The sequence below is a fragment of the Cricetulus griseus genome, chromosome 3 (assembly GCF_003668045.3).
Source record: "Cricetulus griseus strain 17A/GY chromosome 3, alternate assembly CriGri-PICRH-1.0, whole genome shotgun sequence".
Lineage (NCBI taxonomy): Eukaryota > Metazoa > Chordata > Mammalia > Rodentia > Cricetidae > Cricetulus > Cricetulus griseus.
In genome coordinates, this window is record NC_048596.1 from 42,296,010 (window position 1) to 42,320,137 (window position 24,128).

General features: G+C 39.6%; 1 protein-coding gene across 1 annotated transcript in view; it reads right to left on the minus strand.

Annotated features, from left to right (window-relative positions):
- Trpm6 (transient receptor potential cation channel subfamily M member 6) overlaps positions 1 to 24,128 on the minus strand; it is a 158,146-nt gene that overhangs the window by 8,391 nt on the left and 125,627 nt on the right. Inside the window, exons 28-37 of the mRNA XM_027406549.2 lie at positions 23,849 to 23,966; positions 21,430 to 21,521; positions 17,485 to 17,543; positions 15,527 to 15,552; positions 13,637 to 13,687; positions 12,001 to 12,066; positions 9,476 to 9,762; positions 8,855 to 8,937; positions 7,929 to 8,134; positions 2,618 to 2,669 (exon numbers count right to left, since the gene is read on the minus strand). Coding sequence (XP_027262350.1) covers positions 2,618 to 2,669; positions 7,929 to 8,134; positions 8,855 to 8,937; positions 9,476 to 9,762; positions 12,001 to 12,066; positions 13,637 to 13,687; positions 15,527 to 15,552; positions 17,485 to 17,543; positions 21,430 to 21,521; positions 23,849 to 23,966 — 1,040 coding nt within the window. The remainder of the gene's footprint in view (positions 1 to 2,617; positions 2,670 to 7,928; positions 8,135 to 8,854; positions 8,938 to 9,475; positions 9,763 to 12,000; positions 12,067 to 13,636; positions 13,688 to 15,526; positions 15,553 to 17,484; positions 17,544 to 21,429; positions 21,522 to 23,848; positions 23,967 to 24,128) is intronic.

A 24,128-nucleotide genomic window follows, 5' to 3' on the forward strand; every position in this document is an offset into this window, starting at 1 on the left:
AAGCAACAATCACAGACCCTATATGGGTCTGAGCTAAGCCTTATGCATATGTTTTATGGTTGTGTAGATGGGTGTTCTTGTGGACTCCTAACAGTGGGAGTGGGGGTGTCTCTGATTCTTTTTCCTGCTCTTATGACCCTTTTCTAATGGGTTGTCTTATCCAGACTTAATATGAGGGTTTGTGCCTAGTTTTATTTTAACTCATTATGCTATGTTCAGTTGATATCCCTTTTTAAGAGAAATGGGGGAGGAGTAGATCTGGGGAGAGGGAAGGTGTCAGGAGGCCTGGAAAGAGTGGAGGAGGGAAGAGAAACTGCAGTCAGATTGTAATGTATGAGGGAAAACAGAAAAAAATTACAGAGGCCAGGGCCCTATTCAGTCGATGCAATAGAACGCCAAGCATGTTTTTTTCTAATTCTGCAAGTGACTTTAATAGACATTGAAGCTCACTTTCTATAGAATGCAATTAAATACCTAACTGTCAAGTAGGATAATATAATCTTAGCTTTTTAAAAAGATGGAGTATTCAGGTCATATTAAGTGTTATATGCCAAGGTCAAAATTTAATGAACAATAGACAGAGTACACATAAACTGAGTTCATTATGTATGCAAAAAACTGAAAAATGTAAAGAAAGATCTCATATAAAAAAAAACTTCCTAATACAAGCCCTTGAGCACACAAGACTGCTGAAGAAATAATATGCTTAGCAGAAAACACTTCCGCTCTGCTAAAATAAAAAATAAAATAGTCCATTATACTCTCAAGTCCAACATGGACTCTATAATCAAATAAAAACCATAGGAATTGGATGCTGCATGGGAATCCTATGGGCCATCTGTCTCTTCCTCAGCCTACCCGAGCCTATAATAGCTAATAAGCTTTTAGTAGATGAGGATCTTCTTAGGGTACCTTGTAGATGAACCATATTCACATTCAGTAAAAATCACTCAGTGAAAGAATGGGGTAGTAAAATAGTGATTATTTGATGAGAACCAGGAAAAGAACAAGCAAAACTTTTACATTTTGTTGTGTCAGGAATTTCAACTTACTGAGTCCTACATGTTTTCTATGACCTGGCAACCAAGCATAAGCTCTCAGTTTGACTAAAAAAGTAAAAATAAAATTGTCAGCCCAGCATAGGTAATATAATCTCAGCACTAAGGAAATAGGGGCTCACCAGAGCTCAAGGCCACCACGAGCTACACAACAATGAGATGTCGTCATAATTAAAAAAGAAATTCTTTAAGAATTAAAAATGTCATTCGACGCATGGTTCTCAAAGTACCTGCAGGCCTGTGGCATCAACCTCTCTGGTAATTCTTAGAAATGAGGCTCATTTGGCCACACCTCAAAACAACTAGATCAGAAACTCTGGAGGCGAAACACAGCAATCTATTTCAACAAGTTCTCCTGGTGACCATGATGGCAGCTCACACACAAGCATTGTTGCTCTTCAGACTGATCACAACAACCACTGTTGTCCTCAATATTGATCAGTCACCAATCAATCACCACCACCCCCTCTTTGTATTCCACCTTAACAGAACGCCTAAGAGCCTTAGTGCCAAAAAATCACAAGTTGTCCTTGGAATTCAAAAGATGGGTGAATGATTCATCCCTCTATATTACTTGGTTCCAAATTAAGTTACACACTCCAATGATACCTCATATTTAAGCACTGTGGCTTTGAGTCCTCATCACATGGCTGTTATAGAAAGAACAGCACTTTGTGTTCTCTGCTCTTACCTGCTTTGCCTGTGAAGAGACTGCCTGGGCTCAAACCACCATTCCACAGTAAAGACAACAAAGGAAGTGGCTTCTGCTACAGCATCATTTTTTACTCCAAGCTAAACTTACACATTTTCCCCCTTACATTTAGACCAATAGAAAAACGAAAGAGTCAAATATGCAATGGAAGCTGGAAATTGCACTGTCCCTTATAATGTCTGCTCATGCTTACTAACCCAGCTCTAGAATTAAACTTATTTCATTCTCACTTTTTTACTCATTTCCTAATTTGAAGTGGCTTAGAAAATCTTGTTTTAAGTATAAGAATCTTCATTTAAGTCTAAAAATATTGTTTCATATCTATGTGCAATAACTGTTGGAAAACTTCTCTGGGATCTACTACACATATATGTTTAAAATTCCTTCAAGAAAGTAAAACAGTCCTCAGCTCACAATGTCCTGGCCATTTCCACTGTCTTATTTTGATTTTGAAAAAGTGCTGGGGGTCGATGGTTAACAGCACTGGGTGCTTTTCCAGAGGACTCAAGGTTTAATTCTTAGCACTCACATGGCAACTCACAACCATCTATAACTCCAGCTCCAGGGGATCTGATGCCCTCCCCTGGCCTCTTTGGGAACCAGGCACTCACATGAAGCATAAAAATACATGTGGGCATAAACATATATATATAATATAATAATAAATCAATTCTTAAGTTATAAAAAGCCATTAAACTTTATATAATCTATGCAAATAACAAAGCACTACATGATACACATTAATATATACAATTCTTATATTTTCTGCAGCAATTAAAAGTAAGGTTAAAAACATGAACAAACGGAATGCAATCTTCTAAGTTATATAGCAGGTAAGTCAACTCACTGTTTGTCTTCAGGTTTTATAACAGATGGGTCTGTCAAATTTTCTCCAACACCTCAAAAGAAGAAACAAAATTCATTAAGCAAATGGGGATTTGTTTTCTAAGAAATGCAGAAAAATAATAACCAAATTCTGCTTCCTTATTTTGAAGGTTACATTCAAGCCAGATGTGGTGACTCACTCCCGTAACCCCAACTAAGGTGGGAGAATTGCCACTAGTTCAAGGCCAGTCTGAGATATATAGTAAATTCTAGGCCAGCCTGATCTACAGTGTGAGACCCTATGTCATTCGCTCCATAGTAGGTAAGCTTAAAAAAAAAACAGCATAATTAAATGTGCTATGGAAATTGTTTAGGAAAGTTGGGAAAATTATTGAATCCAGTATCTCCAACAACAGCCCCCTCTGAATTAATGAACATCTGGCCACAAATTAGTGTTTTAATGGTGTTATAAGACTTGATGATAGTATTATCTGTCAATAGATCTCTGTATCTGCCATTCATTTACCAGTTGTATGCATTAAGACATCCAATTTTATTTTCTCTAATTCTCATGAAAGGGAAATATTATCCTCATATCCTCAATTTACATCTTATCCTCATTTACATCAATGAGTACATTGATGTTCAAAGGGATTGAGGAACTTGCCAAAGATGGTGTATCCCTTAAGTGGCCATAACAGGATTAAAGCTGGGGCAATGCTTGTGTTCCTCCCACTAGTTCATGGTCTCCTTAGATGGCCTCCATCAGTGCTCAGCAAGGGCAAGGCCCTGGGAGGTTTTGCAGATACAGCCTCTGTGCATCAAAGAGACACATCAAATGCTCTATCTATATACAGCACTTATAAACAGTAGAATAAAAAGGCACCAAATTCTTGATCTGAGAGCTGGCTCCACCTGTGTGTTCAGTTGAGGAAACTCTTTGAGGTGGATGCTTACGCTCTGTTCATTTTGGGGGATGTATCTTCAATAAAATTTAGTTTTGAAAGAAAAGAGCAAAGCCTCCAAAGACAACAGAGGTGCAGTTTAAGGTTGAACTTAATCAGAACTGGGTTTGACACCCAACCTCTGTGATGACGTGCAGGCAGTGAGGTGGCTAGTTCCCCCACAGTGACAACAGTTCAGGGATGCCAGTTAGACAGTGATGAGCCACCTAGGCACACCCAACAACTTCTGAGATTGTTTCCTGACCGGGGCTTTTGTTCTCTGCTTGCAAAATGCTAACTTTGTAGGGTGATTACTCAAAAGTTATATGGATTTTAGAATATTACTCTGTTTTGCTAATTGCTGGAAAAAGTGCATGTGTTGTTGAAGTGGAAGGGGCAAATTTCAAGGGACCCCACCCCACCTCTAGATAAAGAACTACAGAAAACTAGGGACTGCTGAGAGAGAGGGAGAGAGAGAGAGTATTGGACTTCTCCAGGGAAGAGCCCCCACATCAGTTAACTAATACCAATTGGTTCACCATTTGCAGGAGGGGACTGTTTCATGACTCTGTCAACCTGGTGAATGAAGCTAAGAGGCCCTTTCTAAAAACATTTTAGAATGTATGATTTAAATATATAACAAAGGAAATCTATGATCCTGAAAGGGATATATCAAAGCATTTTAGCTGCTGCATTACAATACAAATATGCGCTTCTTTATTAGTACATTCAACAACCAGCACTACCCTGGATCTTTTTTCCACGATCATATTTAACAATCGATAATTGCAAACAGTATTTTGAAATCTGCCTGCGTCACAAGGTGCTGTGTTAATATCTGCAGTTCCTCTTGCTGATAGTCATGGTGATGATGTCACTGTAGGTTGTGGTCTGGCTAATAATGGAAGATAGTGCAATCCAGTTATGGGCTAGTGGCAATAAAGTTTCTCATCAAAGTTTACAAACTCTCTGAGTGTACCTTTTAACAGCCCCTAGCCTGGCAAGTTTTCACATTGATTTTGAATAGGAAAAGAAAATGTTGGACTGAAACACAAACACAAGTTAAATGTACAAAGCATACCACACTGAGCCCTCATATTTTCAAAGCCACAGGAAGGAGCTCTTTGCACTTTTCTTGTCATCTAGACAAGGAGGGGCATCTGAGGGAGCCCCTGCTTCTCTACAACCATGGAGTGAACAAACAGAATAACAGGCAGAAGTGTATCCCCCAGCACCATGGGTAGACAGATTGATAGTTCAGTCTTTACCATTTTAATTAAACAGGACTGAACTTTAAGCCTGGAGTTTACAGCAATGACTCAAGTGTTAGGCCCATGTCTATATAAACTTAACTTGAATACACATTTTGAGGTGTTCTAATGGAAGAAGGGCTTTACAGCCTGTGAAGAGAGAGAGAAGGCCCCAAAGGCCAACCATTCAATGCCATCCACATCCCTTAGCCAGGCTAAGACACCAGGCTCTTCTAGCCACACAAGAACACCCAACCCAGTCCATTTGGTCTCAGACTCTCCTGATATTTGGAAAATAGAGAACAAGTAAGCATATTTGATATATAAACACCCTGATGATCTCTCTTTACTGATGTCATTATGAGCAAACACCCATACCCAGAGAATGTCCATGGAACTTTATCCAACTTGGCATCCCCAATGACCTTCTATTCCATCCATGTAAACAGGTTACCTCTTTGTAGTGACATCATTCATGGTGATGTGGGTGCTAACTTTTTGCTAGAAATCGCTTTTATTGAATAAAAAATTGAATACTGTATCTCCAAAAGTCCATTGAAAAATGGAATTAGAAAAGAAAAAAAAAAGCTAACCATCACTCTAATTTGAAATACAACTGTCTTTAATTTCCATTGCTGGGAATTAACTGTTGGACTTAAAATGTAATGATGATTATTCAGGCCCTCCCTTGTAAGACTTTTTAAGTGGAAAAAGACCAGAAAACTTCATTAGAGTTATAAATGATGGGAAATAGACCACACCTCTCCTCAGAGTTCAGCTTCCGGGAATGCTATGACTCTTTCTGAGTTAACAAGTTGTACCTTCTTGGAAGAATGGAAGAAGAGAAAGGGAAGGAGAAAAACAATCAACTGCCCTAGTATTTCTTCATCCTTCCTCCTCTCAAAGCAGTAACAAGTGGAGTCTGAAATGGAGAGGAGTCTCCCTGTGGTAGCCCTGGAGCCACTCGGCTAAGGATAGTGCCCTCATACCTGATGCTCAAATTCTACTTTAAAGGGCCATTCAAGGATTACTACTGACAACAGCAGGAAACATTTACTGAGGCCTTGATACATGTAGAGAACTTGCATTACTTGAGCTCTTTAATAATTTAATAACCAAATGACTTCAAGAAATAATATTATTTTTCCCATTTCCAACTGAGAGAGGTGGGGTTTAGGTGGTTGTTCCTCAGGGCATACAGCTAGTTCGAAGTGGAGACTGGCAGAAACCATCATCTTTCCAGACACTAGAAATGCTAGTAAACAAAGGGCATTATAAAAATGAACAAAAAAAATCTTAAAAATCACAATTTTCCTTTCCAGCCTTGTTTAGAGTTAACTAGTGACAGCATTATAACTTTATAATTACTATTATAGACTCATGTTTTTCCACGAATTCAGCCCAACAATTATCTAGCTCTCGGATAAGTTTCATGCATTTCATGACACCTATTCTGTGGTTCTGTGATGTCTGCTCGGGTCTTCTTTGAAGGTCAATGTTTTGACTTAGTTGACTTGCAGTGGCCTATTTCAGCAATTCACATAATTACTCAGGAAAAGAATAAAGTTAATTCCCTTTCCCCTCCAAGACTATAATCGCAGCATTTGTTCTGTTTAATGTCACTTTGGATTACTAAGAGACATAAAAATCCCCAAACATAAACATCATTAAACAAAACCTTATTCAAGTGAAATACAAAGCACACTGAAGAGTCATCATTAATTCCTTAAAGTTTTGCTTTGGTTGTTTGTTGTTGTTGTTGTTTCTGTTTTTGCTTTTTTAAACAACTCCACCCAAAATTCAAAGCAAAACACCAACAGTGGAGCACAGATGAAAACAATCAATGTCGGCCCAAACAGAACTATAAAACAGATGCCTCTGGCACCCCCACTCTGGGCGTGGAGTCATCAAGTGTTTGCTGGTATAAAAAGCTGAATTCTCTTGGACACACTAATTCAGTTTATATTCCTTCCTGAAAATTGTTTTTGAGCTTTAGAAATATAATACAGCCTTGAGAACACCAGGAATATCAAAAAGGCAGATGCACTTAGTAATATGTACAATGTTTTAAGTGTAGATGGATCCCTGAGCAGATGACACAGATTTCAAAGTGACTTCACAGAGTTCTGGACATTGCTCCTAATGCCCTCTGAGTGTCAGTTTCAGCATTCCCCAGCCTCCTAGCTTGGTTTTGCCAAGGACTGGAAAGGTAAGAAAATCAGAAAGAAAAAGAAGAAAGTTCAGGTTGTTTAAATATACCTTAAGATGGCCATTTCCTCTCAGAATGATACTCTTAAAGAAATCTAGGAGTGCAGGGAGGAGAAAACGATATGTAGGATGGGACCACTTAAGTCTGCTTCCTGCTTCCCCTTTAAGAGCTGTGCAACCCGAGGCAAGTTATTTAAACCTTCTGGTCCTAAATTCCCAATAATATATGCCTCAAGGTGCTGATTCTGGGATTAAATAAGGAAACTTTTATGACAGCTTCTTGGCCAGATCCCTTATTTAAATCCACAGCTCCAGTTCCATGAGCCCAGACTAAACTTGGGCCATAACACAAATTCTATGCCCTCCTTACAGGGAAAGCCTGCTAGAGACATGCTGAATGTGTGGGATTAGACATCCAGCAGGAGGTAGTGATAATGGGAGATACTCTGATGAAAGGTTTCCATTAAATAAGCCTGTACCACAGCCCTCTTTTGGAGCCAAGGACTTCCCTGAACTGTCATATCAAGGAATACATCAAAGAAAGCAAACTAAATCATAAATTGTCAAGGCAATAACCTCAAAATAATGAAAAATATCCAGAATTTAAGCTTTCCCATGTATGTAGATATGTGATTTAATTTTTCTGGGAAATAATAAGACAAGGCAAAGTGATGACACTGAAATGAATGGTACAAAAATCCTTCCCCATGTAGTTAAACATTTAAGATTTAAATAATTAACTTCCTGCCTATCTTTCACCCTCTATCTAAGCAGGAAACATCAGAGTGGGTACTCATGCTCATCATTGTGCAATGTCTCTGAACTAAATACCTGTATCTCTCTGCCAAGCCAGGTAGAGCAGCTCCACGAACCCACCCCAGTCTTTGCGTGATCTCTAGAAACTTTGCCTCCTGCATCTTCAATTAATCACCTTGCAAATCTAAAACCAGCAGTTCTCCCCGGGTATACTCATATGTCCAGTGAGAGAAAGCCAACATCAGCTCTTCCAGGGTGTTGGTGGGGGCAATTTCATCGCCATTGTTGTTATTGTATTTCCGGAACTCTCCTGTCATGTACTTCTCAATGGTTAACCATTGGTTGGCTGAATGGCAGTAGATCAAGAAAACTTCCAGAAACCTGTGATGGAAAAAGAAGTCAATGGTCCCCTAGAAGACAGCAAGCATAGCAGTTACCATACAGAGCACTCTGCCACACATATCATCTACCCTTTGGCCTTTCCATGGAAAGAGGGAACCCCAAAACTGGGAGGTTTGTTCCCAAGCTTATTCGCCTCCCTTTTCTTTGAGAAAACTTGTCAACTTATTTTATGAGTACCAGATCCAACTTTTCATTCTGGACTCTATAAAATTTCTTGTAAAATGGGAAAAAGGGCTTCATTCTAACTCCTCAGCACCAACTTATGATTTTCCTTGATAAATGAATACAAGCTTATCAAGACACCCAAGGGAAAATCATGAGGGTTCATGATCACAAACTTCCTAATTGGTTTAGGATGCTAGGTAAGCAACTAAGCTTTAAATAGATATGTTTGGGGGCCAAAATACTGCTGGGTGTTAGCAACTACACCCAGCATCTTCCTGTCTCATGTGACTGAAATGTTGGTCATCCATCTGTCTGAATGTTTTTTTCTGCTCACATAAGTTCAGGAACTTAAGCCCGGGTATGTCTGGAACATCTAACTATTGTTATACCAGTGTGTATAACTATGGAAGAAAGAACCCTGAAAAGGGTCATGGAGAACTTTCCCTTGGGTCTGATATTTCTCATGTCTAATGGCCTGAGAAGAGGTTAAATGGAATTCTTATAATGAAGAGCCACAATGCCAGGCTTACCCACCTTGGCGTGTAGGGAATGGTTTGTGGTTTGACTTGGTTGAAGGTATAGATGAGTTTTTGGGCAGCTCTTTGCTGTTGAATTTCCTTTAAAAAAGAAAAGAAGAAGAAGAAGAAGAAGAGCTGATTAAAGCGTGTGTGTATATATATGATATATGTATATCATATATATGTATGTATATATCAAACATGTGGTGTGTGTGTGATCCATATAAATTATCCATAATAATTGTAGAAAAAAGAGGTAATGAATTTTGGAGAAAACTTGGGGGAGGGAGGGCATGGAGAGAAAGAAAGGGATGCAAGCGTAAATGCAGAGCTCATGAAATTCTCAAAAAAATAAATAATGGCTCACTAACATATTCTTACTTAAAGATCAAAGATTCTTACTTAAAGATCAAACAGTTCCTAACTGCCCAACATCTAACATCATTTAGCTTCTAGTACTCTATACCCCAAAAAATAAATGTCCTAAACAACAAAAATAATAAAACTCCTCCACCACCGTCAAAAACTATCAAACTCCCTTTGGTTGAAGAAAAACCATTTTAGATAAGGATGTAGCCAGACCTCTATGTCTTTATTCTGTCCATCTTGGCTCTGGGTCTTTCAGCTTCAGACTTACCCTAAGGCAAAGATGAAGCACGGTACTCTCCTGGAAGATTTTATACCATGTCTGTACAACCTCCGGGAGAAAGGACTTCACAATGAAAACCTGCCCAGGCTTGATAACTTCATCCTCAGACCAGGTACTGATGACTCGCATGGCTTTACGGAGGCCCCCATCCATTTCCTCTTGGGACAGCACCTGAATCATGGCTGCTCTCCCATGCTGGGACCAAGAGGACATGCTCTTATCCAGAGTCAGAGGGGAACTCTCTTCAAGCTTGTAGATAGTCACTTCTTCTCCAGCTGCAATAAGAAATGAAAGCCAGTTCATTAAGATAGCAGGTCTGGGGTGTGATTGGTGCCCTAAAGATTGACTCTGAGTCAGTCAGTCCACTTGTCCCTGTGATCAGAGGAAGATGTGGCTAGCAGGAGCGGGAGCATGGGCAGGGCGCAAATCGGCCTGACTTGTCCTCGGATGAAGGTGGGGAGAGGGAGGAATAACGAAGCATCTAATGACATAGAAGAATTAAGTTGTACTTACTGTAAACTAATTAGACAAAAGTAATATTAAGGCTGTACGAATATGACACCACTGTTAGACTTTATTGGAGACATGATTTATAATTAAGGCTGACCTAGCAATCATTACATAGCCCATACTAGCTCCAAATTTCTGATCCTCCTGCTGTAGCCTCCTGAGTGATGAGATAATAGGCACATGCTATGACACCTGGCTCAAGACAACTTCATCTTTTTTGGGGTTTTTTTTTTTTTTTTTTTTTTTTTGAGACAGGGTTTCTCTGAGTAGCTTTGGAGCCTATCCTGGCACTCGCTCTGGAGGCCAGGCTGGCCTTGAACTCACAGAGATCCACCTGCCTCTGCCTCTCGAGTGCTGGGATTAAAGGCGTGCACCACCAATGCCCAGCAAGAGAACTTTATCTTTAGAGACATTTAACCTAGAGTTCATCATTACCAGTCCCAATAAAGGAGCAAGCATTTCTATAACTGCCCTTCATGTAATATTAACTATGCTGTGTACTGTTTGTGAGCTATATGTGTATCTTTGCTTTATGCATGAGCAACATGATGGATTTTGTTTTTGGGGTGTGGTTTTGCTTACATCTATTGCTCCATACAGTGTAATTTTAGCTCACCAATAACGGCATGGTTTTACCCAGTAGGAATCTCTCAGTACTAATGTCAATTCCTGAGCCTCTACTGTTTTCTTTTGTGCCCATTAACAAGTTATGGAAAGCCTCTATTTCCTTATTGGTAAAAGGGAATGATAACATTTGTTTCAGTGGTTTGTTATACAGATCACATATGTTATCGGGGTTACAGCAAACTAGGATCTCAGATACAGACTCGGCCCCACTTCAAAGGACTTTAGACACAACACATTGCTCAACTGCTACACAGCTCCCACTCTGAGCTTAGAGAGCAAGAAGGGATCATTGCTGGACTCAGACTTCACCGATACAGTGTCATAGCTGTGTAAGCAAAGTAATGAGCCACACAGAGTTCCCCTCAAAGTTGTAACTCACTGTGTTCTTATACCTTTACTTCAAATAGGCCTAATTTGCTGTTATCGCTGTTGCCACTGCTGCTGTTTGTTTGTTTGATTATTCTCTGTGAACATTGTATTAAGTTACCAGAAAGGAAGCCATCCATCCCCTCACCCTCGTTTCTAATTCCTTATCAATAATCATATCTGGAGAATGTGTGGTATATTCTCAAAAGTTTATTCTTGATGCCCATGTGGGTGCCACTGGAGAGCTCTTTGGAGTCCTAATTCCTCAAGGCTTCAGAGAAGAGTTATTGGTTTGCAAAATGAGCCAGAGAGCCAAGTGGAAGTAGGCATCTGCATAAACAATCAGAAGCCAACCTGGTCTCTCCCCATTGGAACAGTGTGGGGCGAATGAAGATGGAGGGCAGCGTAGGGACCTTTGTTATGCTGTCAACTGCTTGCACTTTATCCTGCTAGGCAGAAAAACTCGGATACCCTTAGCTAATGCCGACTTGTTTCTCTTGACTGTTCCAGCTTTATATAAAAAAAAAAACTACATTTGCCATCTGAAGAAAGAGCAATCCATGTACATGAAACAAAACAAACAAATACAAAACAACAAAGGGTTTCTCTGCCCATGCCTGTCAGCTTGCAGCATACGGCCGTGTAGTGCTTTCTTCTGTGTTCATTATATAAGGTTGGCTTGTTCTTTTCTTCCTTGTGCATGTCCAGCCTAGAATCACTGGATGCCAGGTGCAGCATCACGCTTGCTTCCCAACTGCTGACCCCTATAGGTCCCATCCCCATGGTCTGAGCGTCTGACCCTAAATGCTGCCCACAGTGGTTAACAAGAATTCCTACTTTGGGAAATGAATTTCCTTCATCCACCACATGGCCAAAATGAAATCTGTGAGTCAAGTGAAGCAACATATTTTTTGTTGTTGTTGTTTTGGAGGGGTTTTCGTTTGTTTGTTTGTTTGTTTGGCACATTCATTCTGCCCTCGCCTAACCTCCAGAAAGGGAAGATTACTCACCGAACAGCTGGATTGGTGTAAACGGTATGGTCTGAGAAAGCCTCATTAAATTATTCCTTTCAATGGCTACAAATAAAAACAGATTGACTACTTTAGGTCAGCACCGATTAAACTTAGAAAAAGCTCCACATATCAAAATACTCATAAATTCCAGAATATTTTATTCCAAATATCCTTTATTTTCTCCATTAGCAAAAATATTATAAATAATAGTTTTAAATATAAAATATGCCTTAGACAATAAGGCTATTTTAGTCTGGGGGAGACTTTCATGTGCGATTATATAACATGGTCTAAAAAGGTGCTATCTCCTTGCTCTCCCATATAGCAAATTAGACACTGACTCAAATACTATGCGAGTCTTTTTTTTAAATGAATTTGAATCTATGTTTCATATTCTCTGGTTTCCTTTTTCCAAAGCAAACCCAGTGCACAGTGGTCTGTGGGGACACCTACTGTTGGTTTTGCAGAGTTAGCCTTCTTTTTCCCAGAGAGAATGGAACACTAATTTTAATTAGAGGCAAGTGATCTGCATTTTCCTGCCAAGAGTCATAGCCTAACAGATCAGAGTCTGTATGAGTTACAGTATTCCTCGCCAGAGACTTCTCTACGGCTGGCAATTAGAGTCAAAATAACAGATTACTGCTGAGCTGTAGGACTCAGTCATAGGAGCCTCGAATGAGGAGGCTGAAATTCACAGAACCATTATTCACCACAGAGGAGGATTCAGGAGAGGACAGTCTATTATGGGACCCTAAACAAATGACCTTCATATGATAAGACTGGTAATTAAAGCCAGCAAGGTCTTTTTCACACTGACTGCTAGACTCTGTAAAAGCCTTGTCCTTGAGTTAGTTATCTCACCCACTGTGAGCAGTGACCATCCAGGAACCACACCAGGGCACAAGTCCAGCTGGTCTATGTTGCTTTGCATCTCAAAAGTATTTGCCTCTTAATTCTCCAATAGCCCTGTGGCAGACTGTCCCTCAGAAAGGGCAAGGACAATCACCCCCACTCTGAAGTGCTAGGAGGCATTGCTGAATAACAGAGTCGGCCCCTTGACATGTCTGTTTAATGGCCACTTTGCAAGGCATGTTTGTGGGGTTATTCTCTGAGGGGTGGCATCTATTCAGTGGTTATGTTCACTAAGGGAACTTTCAAGTTCACTGAGGACTTTCAAATCTGCCCTTTTCCCAATGCAAAACATTAGGATCAGACTGGGAAATGGCTCAGTGATAGAACGCTTGTCTAGCAAGGCTGTGGGTTCAAGCCTCAGCAAAGTAATTAAAAGGGAACCGTACAAAGGAAGTTGTTCCAAACATTAAGATATTTGGATTTTGGCTAGCACTGAGCTTGCAAGGAAGTTTTAGACACCAAGAGCATCATCTCCTTCAAAATGTGAATTTACCAACACACGCGCGCGCGCGTACACACACACACACACACACAATTTTTTAAGGTGAATTCTCTTACCCCAACAATTTGTTTTTCTGAGTCAGTGCCATGGTTGAGATATCTAATTATTCTGTTAGAGTGAACAGTTTTCTGAATTGAAGCTGAGGGATGTTCCTGTTTACAAGTGCAGGATTACACACATTTAGCTCAGCTGACCCATCTCTGCACACATGCTTCCTACCTGAATAATGGTGGTGAGGCTCTTGAGGGCTTTTCAACGAGGCTGAGATCTCTGAAATCATAGAAATGATTGGCACTTTAATTACTTGGCTGCAGATAAATACATGTTTGTACACTGCCTTCAAAGTTACTATTAAATGGCTTCATCAGAATAGCTTCTCACTATTCAGAAAAGCTTGCCCAATATCCTTTAACTCATTACAGCGCATGGTATCCTGACAGCTTCCAATCATCAGTGTAATATCTCCAAGCATATTTATACAGGGAATTGAAGAAAGACAGGTAATATTAGCCTCCAAGATGTATTTCCTCTGAACCAATTACATCTCTGGGTTACAGAAGGCACACAGCTGCCCATCATGCCATCCCAGAAGCATGATCCTTTAAGCTCCTTGCCAAGACACACCTACCCATGCAAAGACAATATTGATGCCAACTTATTAGCACACCATCTCACAGACTTAAACTAATGACAAAACATTAAGTATATGCCAGACACATTGGAGCAGGTGGCTAGTATCACAGCATGGGATTTGCTAAGCTAACCCAGGATCCTGTACTGGGAACAGCTCCTCCAATGTTAACCCTCACTTTTCTGTCTATTCCAGCCCTAAATCATAAGGCTCCAGGGAAATCCTTTGAAACAATTTTGCTGTTCCATGAAAATCAAAATTAAACTGGAGAAACTTCAGTCTCATGGCAGCAACTCCTTTACCCTACTAGAGTCAATAGCCAAGTGAGCCCAGGTTTATGGAGCGCTCTTGCTCCTACTGCCAGATAAAGAAGGGGGCAAGTATCCTTTGAGGGGCAGGCTGAGGATTCTGGTCAGCAGAAAAGGCTTCCATTTCTTAATTCCGTCAGTAATGTAGACTTTAAGCTCCCACTATGGGTCACACTAGGCATGAGAAGTGAACAGGACCAGGGGTTCTCCCTTCAGAAAAGTGAATGCAGTGTAGTAGAGAAAAACATGTCACTGTAATCACAACCATTTGCTAATTGATATAAAACTATGGAATACCAAGGTTTATGGATTTCCCTAATGCCACCTGGAAGATGGAATATCATGCTCATCCGATAGCGGCAAAGGTGAGTTTCAATCTAGACTTCAACATCTAAAGATGTTGAAATAATTTAGAAATTATTTAATGAGAAATTATTTAATGAGAAAATATTTAATTAAATATTATTTAATTATTAAATTATATAATTTAATAAATTATAAATGAAATAATTTAGAAAACACTGTTTTAAAACTTTTAATTTTGAAAACAATGAAAACATTCAAGACATTAGTGGTATTTATTTAACACATATTAACTGAGTGCTGATGGACTACATGCCCGACAGCACAGTACTCTATGTCAGAGAAAGAGCAAGAACACACAAGAGCAGCTGGCTATGTGACCAGGCCCTGTGGCAGACACTCAGGGCACAGCATCCAGGAAACCATATAAGAGAAAGCATGTGATTGACTCCTAGTGTCTGTAAAACATGATATTATCAATTGTTGCAGAGTCAAAATGAGTCCAGTGTCTCTGCTCTTATTCAGAGAAACAACAGGAAAATTACAGTCAAACCAGGTTATTCAAAGAATCTCAAGCTGGGGACATAGCCCAGCAGGTAAAGTGCTTGCCTAGAGTACACAACGCCCTGGGTCGAATCCTCAGTATCACAAAAATAAAACAAACAAAAATGAAAAAGCACATATCAGTCCTGATTTATCTGGGATATCTCTATTTTTCTACTGAATTTTCTACTTTGTATGTATATCTCAAAAACAACAACAACAAAAATTACAAAGTCGAGAACAACAAAAGTTGTAATAGGACAATGAACTCCATCATCAATAAGATAAAAAATTAAAAATAAATGTTTAAATATAAAAACTTACTGTCAGCTTCACTTGAGCTTCTTGTTCTGTTTGTGAAGAAAAATGAAATAATTTAGAAAACACTGTTTTAAAACTTTTAATTTTAAAAACAATGAAAAATTATACGAAGTAGCAATAGAGTACATATATATATGCATATATACTTTTTACTATATTTTATATGATATATATATATCACATATGTATATGAAAGGCTTTTCTCTGTCTTATCCTATTTTACCAATAGAGAAGTCTGTAACCATATAATTATTTTCACAGAAAAATTAATGCCAGTAGGGCATGTAAATCACTTATTATCTATGCCCCAAGCTAATTGAGAAATGGTGGTGTTAGTGGTTTTAATTAGCTGTGTGATCACACAACATATATAAGATTTAACTGTGTTTGTGTTGTTCGGGATCAATTAAACTAAAGGGTGCCTGAACTATGCAAAGCAGATGCCTACAAATGAGTCTGAGAATGTCTCTGGACAAGCCCACAAATCAGTTTCATTAGCCCACGTGGCCCCTAAATGTTCACAGGCTGAAATTAGCTCTCCTTAAATTGTTACTTGCCCTGCTCAAGTGCACAAGTGGCCACGGGCAAGTCTGACTAAATGCATTCAAAGAATATCTCCAGTATTTAAGGACCTTGGGGAAGAAAGGACAATTACAATTATTGTTTAATTTCATGCTGCAATAACCCACCACTCTGCATGAGCACAAACTACTGAACCTTTGGGAGAAGAAAGTCATGTGTCCTTTAAATCTAGAAACGGGCTACCATGGGGCTGTGGTGGCAGTTCCCAAGAAAGGCCTTGTCAACAGAGCTGAGGACCGCAACTGAAAGTCATCATCTACATTCTTTATTTCTACCTGCCTTCACAGGGGGTGATTTTCTCTACCCCCATGATTTTGTAGATGATTTGATGGTGTAACTAGAAAAGTAAGCACAGACACACACACACACACACACACACACACACACACACACACACACACACCATACAGGTAAAGTGGAAGCATCACCAGAACAGTGCTAAGTACCTGCAGCACTAGCTACTTGGATATTGACACAGGAGGATCCCTTGAGCCCAGACGTTCAGGGCCAGCCTGAGCACCATAATGAGACCATGTCTCTTGAAACAATTAAAATAAAATGGAAGCATCTTTACTTGGGTTGGGTTTCAAATTTCATTTCTCCAAATAAACAAGATTCAGGAATATCCTACAACCAGATTCCCTCCTTCCCTCTCTGCCTCAATCCTTGTCAAAGTAGATGCCTTGACAACTAGAATGCCACTGAAAACCAGGAAATAAAGATCAACCTCATTCTGTAAAAGGAACACACTGGGGGGGGGTGGCTTTTGAAATCTAGCAAACATGGTCTGGAGTGACAGCTTGGTGGCTAAGAGCACTTGTTGCTCTTGCAGAAGACTTATGTTCAATTCCAAGTATCCATCTGGTTGACCATAGCCATCCATAACTCCAGATCCAAGGGATCTTTTCTGGCCTCCATGAACACTGCACACACATGTATGCATAAACATATGCAGGGAAAACACATAAAATAAAAATAAATACATCACTTCTAAATACAGAGAATAAATTCAATCAGGCCTTTGGGGTTTTTTTTAAAGATAAAATACATTTATTTTACACTGTAAACCACATTCACAATCTTACTATCTGTGTAAAGATAGAATGGTCAATCCATGTATGGGTTTTTGATACTAAAAAGGAATTGTTCATTGGCTGTCAAAGTGTATGTTTTACCAAAATACTCTTTAAGGGACTTGGGTGAGGAACTATTACCAGAAACTGGAAAACTTGAAGAATATATTTTTCCATTCTTGTTAACATAAAAATAATAATAATGTTACCTCATATGCATTTTTTCTTACTATTTTGACCAAACTAAACTTTTATTGGAGGACAGAACCCAGAAGCTCTTGATGAGAGCCACACAGAAATACTCACAGGAAGTTCCTGTTGAGATTGCTGCTCCTGGGACTCCACGAAGGGTTTTCATCTGGGTCCTGAGCAGATGGAAACAGACATTAGGAGCACATACATCCCATCCCTTCAATGACTCATCAGCAAAGCACACTCTTTGCTCCTCTGACAGGCTCAGTGCCTCTCTTCAAACCAACAACGGAAACACAAGCTATAAAGATGCATAATGTCAACATGTAACCAGGATAGCTCCATAGGTGATGGTTTTAACCAAATGAAATTATTTTTATGGAGACATTGAAAGGAAAATGCAACTTTTATACGAACAGAGATTAATCAGCTAATGGTCTGAAAGAAGGAATGGAGGTCCAACTTGACAGATACAATAGATCATTTTTATCGTTAATATATTAAGAAACACATAGGGCAATAATGAGTATGGTAGTTTGAATGTAATTGGTCCCCATAATCTCATAGGGAATGGCACTACTAGGTGATGTGGAGTTGTTGGAGTGAGTATGGCCTTGTTGGAGGAAATGTGTCACTGTGGGGGCACTTTGAGGTTCCCTATGCTCGGAATACTGCCCAGTGAGTCAGCTGACTTCCTGCTGCCTTCTGGTCAGGATGTAGCAAGCTCAGCTCCAGCACCACATTTTGCATGCCACCACGTTCCCCATCTTGATGCTGATGGTCTGAACTTTTGACACTGTAATCCAGACACCCCAATTAAATGTTTTCTTTATATAAGAGTTGCCATGGACATGATGTCTCTTCACAGCAATAGAAACCTAACTAAGTCAGAAGTTGGTACCAGAAGTGAGGTATTGATATGATAGGCTTTGACCATGTGCTTGTCTGAAGGAATTTGTACTTTGGTACTTTGGGTTTGGAAAGCAGTGGAATGCTTTAAGCATGCCTAATGGGCCATACTAGTAGGAACATGGAAGACGGTGGTGCTAAGCGTTATTTGAACTATTGGGGGGGGTTGCTGACTCAAGAGGTTTCAGGGAAGAAAAATTTCAGTATGTAGCCTAGAGATTGTTCTTGTGATACTTTGGTGAAGAAGGTGTCTGTCTTTTGCCCTTGTCTGAAGTGTCTGCCTAAGGCTAAAATGAAGAATTTTGGGTTAATACCAGTGGCAGAGGAAATTTCAAAACGACCTCATATAGACTCTGTCATGTGATTTTTAGTGGTAAGTCTAATGAAGATTTACAACGAAAAGGAGCAAGCTGAGCTGGGTAAATTACAAAATGAAAATTTTGAGGAGAAAATGAGCACCAGTTATGTGTTCAAGGAGATAAAGTGACCAAAAAATGCAATAAAGGGAGTGGTAACCAAAGGGCAAGATCCCACCCAGCTAAATTTCCAATTTGTGAAAAGGAAATAAAGAAAAGTTTAGAGCTGGGTGTGGTGGGGCATGCCTTTAATCCCAGCACTGGGAAGGCAGAGGCTGGCAGATCTCTGAGTTTGACAGCAGGCTGGTCTACAGAGCAAGTTTCAGAACAGCCAAGCTTAGGCAGTGAAAGGCAGAAAGCTGGTGTGAATGTAGTTAGATGAGGGGACCATGTTCCAGCCCCAGCAAGCAACAGAACTTGGCAGCTTCAGCCACATGATTCTGGGTTTAGAGTTAAGGGTAGAAGAAAGGAATCATGGAAGAAAGCTGCTGAGGCCAGGCATGTGTCAAGGATGTCACTGAATGGAGGCCTAGTAGGGAAGCCATTATGTGAAGCTGTGAAGCTGAAGCATGGATTGCTTTGGAGAACCCAAAATGTTAGACATGCCCAAATTGTGGGATACCTGCTGAGGAGAGCTGCTAATAGCAAGTGGAACCAGCCCAAGAGAAAGAAATGTGCTGCAGTCAACAAAGCTGAATGGAGTTGGAGATCTGAAGAGCACTTTGACATCAGGCACGGAGAGACATAGTTTGGAGTTTGCCCACCTGGTTTCAGTCTTGCCTTGGTCCAGTATTTTCTTGCTATGCTACCATCCCTACATTTTGGAGTGATAATAAAAATCTTGTGCCATTACATGTTGGAAACATATGACCTGCTTTTTTATTTTGATTTTTACAAGTGATTACAGTTAAAAGATTGTATGAATCTCAGAAGAGATTTTGAACTGTGGACTTTAAAACATTGTTGAGACTGTGGTAGACTATGGGGACTTTTGAAATTGGACTAAATGCATTTTGCATTATGATATTGTTATAAGCTTATGGGGGCCAGGGAGTGGAATGTGGTAGTTTGAATATAATTGGCCCCCATAATCTAATAGAGAGTGGCACTATTAGGAGATGTGGCTTTGTTGGGGTGTGTATGGCCTTGTTGGAGAATGTGTGGGGGCAGGCTTTGACGTTCCCTATGCTCAGAATACTGCCCAGTGAGTCAGCTGACTTGCTGATGCCTTCTAGTCAAGTTGGAGCACTCTCAGCTCCAGCACGTCTGCCCTCACACCACCATGCTCCCCATCATGGTGATAATGGACTGAGCCTCTGAAACTGTAAGCAAGCCACCCAGTTCAATATTTTCTTTGTAAGAGTTGCTGTGGTCGGGATATCTCTTCACAGCAATAGAAACCTAAGATGATGAGGTACACCTCTGGCTGTGTCTGTCTGGGCATTTCCAGAGAGGATTAACTGAGGTGGAAAAACACATTCTGATGGACAGCAGCACCTTCCCATAGCTGGGCTCTCAAACTGAATTAAAAACAGAGAGACGAGAAAGCCTGCTGAGTTCCAGAATCCCCTTTCAGCTCCTTGGTCTACAGACTTGTGAGCAAGCATCCTAACTCTCTGCTACTCCCATCTCCCACTGTGCCTTCCAGACCCATGATTGACTGTATGCTCAAACTGCCAGCCTTAACTGCCTTTGGCCCCATGAGTTTCTTTTTGCTAGGAATTTGGTAACATCAGTCATTCCATCATCCTGTCATAAGTACACACCTGCTCCAGGTGATGGAGGGGCTAAAAAAAGTATCACACTGGATTTTCCTCATTCTATTTCCTGTTTATCCAAGTCATACTTCTTGAGATACAGTGTGCTCCAGACACTAGGCATTTTCCCGTGAGGTGTCTTGGTTGGATACTACCAATAATCTTATAAAGATAGCATTTTGCAATGATAGCACATGGCACTCCCAGGCTAACTGATATATACAGCCTTATCAGGGAAGATAGATTTGGGATTTGAACACAGGTCCTCCTTACAGTAATCCTCAAGTGAGCATTTTCAAATTCTTTTAGATGCCATTGCTACAAGAACACCTGAGGATATTTATACAGGCAGTGTTTATAGTGCCCAAGTTCAGTTATTCAAACCATGACCAAAATGAGTTTCCTTCCATTACTCTGTCACATGCCACATGTAAAGATGGCACTAAAACAAAGTATGTATTTGTAGGTGGTAGAAAAGCAGAATGCAAAACTAGACATCTAGGTATTAGAGAAATAGAGAGGGGCCTTTATTCTGCAATGCTTGAGTCCCCTCCCCATGTCTGAACACATTCCCACAGCCTATTTTAGATGACCAAACACACTAGAAATTCACTGTCTCCAACATCATTCATTCTATCCTTGAAAAGCTCCAATTGGTAAAAAGTATCTTCTCAAATCATCTGTGATCTGTCTTACAGTAATTCCTCCATGATTATCCTAGACCTGTCTCTGAAAAGCATCTTGGAGAAAACCCGTTTCTCTTAAATATGACAGTGTTCACATATCTGAAAAAGTGAGTTTCTTCTCTTGTGCTGGGCATCCCCAGGACAAGCAAACTGCACGAGGAGAAAGAGAAAAGACTGATGTGGAGAGGTTAGAAAACTAAGCCAGGAGTGACCTAAGCATGTAGTCCCCAAGGATTTCAATCCGAGGTCAGTAAAAACAGAGACCATTTATGGGCTGTAGCAATAAAGTTAGCAGAGACAAATGAAGTGTTACATGCACAAATTCTTAAAACACTATCAAAATATTTTTACCTCTTGAGCCTGCTTTAGGTAGTCACTGCCTTGTGTCATATGTTGTTCAATTTCCTTCATTTTCATTTTCTGATATATATAAGGTTCCAAATCTTGTTTTTAAAAGAAGAAGAAAAATTAGAAAGTGGGCTGAAATGTGTTACATTCAAATCACATTTCTCAAATAGAAAAATCTGGACACAGTACATTTATTTAAACAGATATAGTTTTCTCTATTTTTAGAAAGTTTCACCAAGTTTCATTTTTCCTTCTTTTTCCCCTTGTGATTGAAAACTGCATGTTCTATTTCTATTCTTCTATAGTTGTATTCACACTTATAATAACTTCTACTTCTCTTTTTTAAATGTATTTACTATTGTTGCAAAGCACGCACATGTGGCATTTGCACAAGGAGGTTAGAGAATAATTTTGTAGAGTCACTTCTCTCCTTCCACTTTTGCATAGATGCTGGGGATTCAACTCACGTCTCTGGATTTGCACAGTTAGCACCTCACCCACTGAGCCATCACACCAACCCTAACTTCTACTTCTCCATCAATGTCAGAAGTCAAATAATCCAAAGTAGCTTTCTATAACACACATTCAGTAGTTGTTTTTTTTTGTTTTGTTTGTTTTTTGTTTTTTTTTCATTCATTATCTCTTGCACTCGATTACCTGTACTTTAAAATATGTGTAATTTTAGTTGTAAATTAGTAATCCTTCCTTCATAAGGGCACCAAACACAAAAGTACAATAACAACAAAAGACAGAAAAAAAAATGAAGGCTATCTAAGAAGCTTAATTTTTATGCTTTTCTTAGAATGCATAATAGATGTTGTTTCATTATGTTTACACCTGGTACCTACAGAACTAAGAGTTGTAACAAATGTAAGTGACAATAATTAAGTTTTCTATGTGATTTTGTGCCATAAAAATGTATACAAGAAGTACAAAAAAATTACTGGCATATGATAAAATTATAATGAATATAGCTTCAATGACATAGCAGTATTTACAAAATATGTAAGAGTTTTTGGTTTTCTTTGCTTGCTTATTGGCTTGCTTTTGTTTTTATGAAACAATGAAGTTCTCATTATTCACCCAGACTGGCCTGGCAGACACAACCTTCTTGCGTCAGCCGCCTTCATGCTTGAGTTTGATATGTGGAAAGGTACAATTTCCAATTAAGTGTGAGTTAAGGCAAGATAACTAAACTCCTGAGCCATGCTTATAAAGCAACATCATTCCCATTGAATTTCTAATATTTCTTCTAACTTTGTGTTCACTTGATTCACACTGGCTTCAGAAAGGGCTCTGTATTTTAAATAGAAAACAGGGTTCACCTACTTTGGCATTGATGTTTTAGTCTGGATAATTCTTTGTCCTGAAACCTGTATCATATGTCACAGGATGCCTCATAGTATCCCTGGCCTCTTCTCACTAGATACCAAGAGCATTCCTCTTTATTGTGACAACAAAGCGTGTCTACAGACTTTGCCCAGTGTCCCCTGGGGAGGGCAAGGGGTTGGGGTTAATGTGAAAAACCAACCCTTAGTTGAGGACCATGGGGCCATCTGAGTGAGGAAGGTTTATAAAGAAGTACAGGACCCTGCAGTAACCAGTAACTACCAGTATTTTAAATTCAGTGTCTTAAGAAATTTCAAATGTGGTGTGTGTGTGTGTGTGTGTGTGTGTCCTGATCACATGATTTCTTCTTTTTTAAAAAGAAATTCTAGTGCCCAAAGTTCAAAGCTGCATTTGTGTGTGTTTCTGCTGACAATCTGTCTCATCTCACCCTGTCTCTCATATGAGCTCATCCTCACATATTTCATTAAGTGGGTCCACATATAAATACCCCATGTGGGCCACAATAAATAAGCTTTAAAGGTTCTGAAAATTAAGCAAACTCCCCTCCCTGTAAGTCAGACTGAAGGACCCCAATTTAGGGGAAGCACTCTTTGAATATAAAAGATTACCTAAATTTTAATATTTTATTTCTGTATCCTGATAGCAATTCCTTTAAGCAAATAAAATTTTGTCTATACTAGAAGCATTACTAAGTAGCAAAGAACTGTTCCTCTTAGAGGCTTCTGCCATCTCCTTACCTCATCTCTAAACGTAAGTTCAAAGACCACCACTGGTCTAAACACCACATGCTAGACCAATGGCTCTCAATCTTCCTAATGCTGTGACACTTTAATACAATTCCTTATATTGTGGTGACTCCCAACCATAAAATTATTTTTGTTGCTACTTCATAACTGTAATTTTGCTACTTTTGTGAATCATAATGTGAATACCTGATATGCAGGATAGCTGATATGTGACCCCTATGAAAGGGTTGTTCAAAAGGTCGGGACCCATGGGTTGAGAACTACTACCCTAGCTGACCTACAGGCTTCTGCCAGATGTTGGGGTCCAGGGCTACAAAAGCACATACTTATCTGACTGAAGTTGGATACAGAGAGCCAGTTCTTGTTGTACTTTTCAGTGATGTTTGTTTCTCCTGACTCTGAATTCAATTGGTCATTTTGATAGCAGGCATTGACTGTTATCACCTGGAGAGAAAGTCACTTGTAGGAACACCATGACATTAATCTAACAATATTTTGCATTATGATAATCGAAGCACACAGTGGAAGACAGTGATTAGCCTTGGCCACAGTTTGAATTACCTGGAACTCTTACAAACCCCATCAGTCAGGCTAACAGGATACACA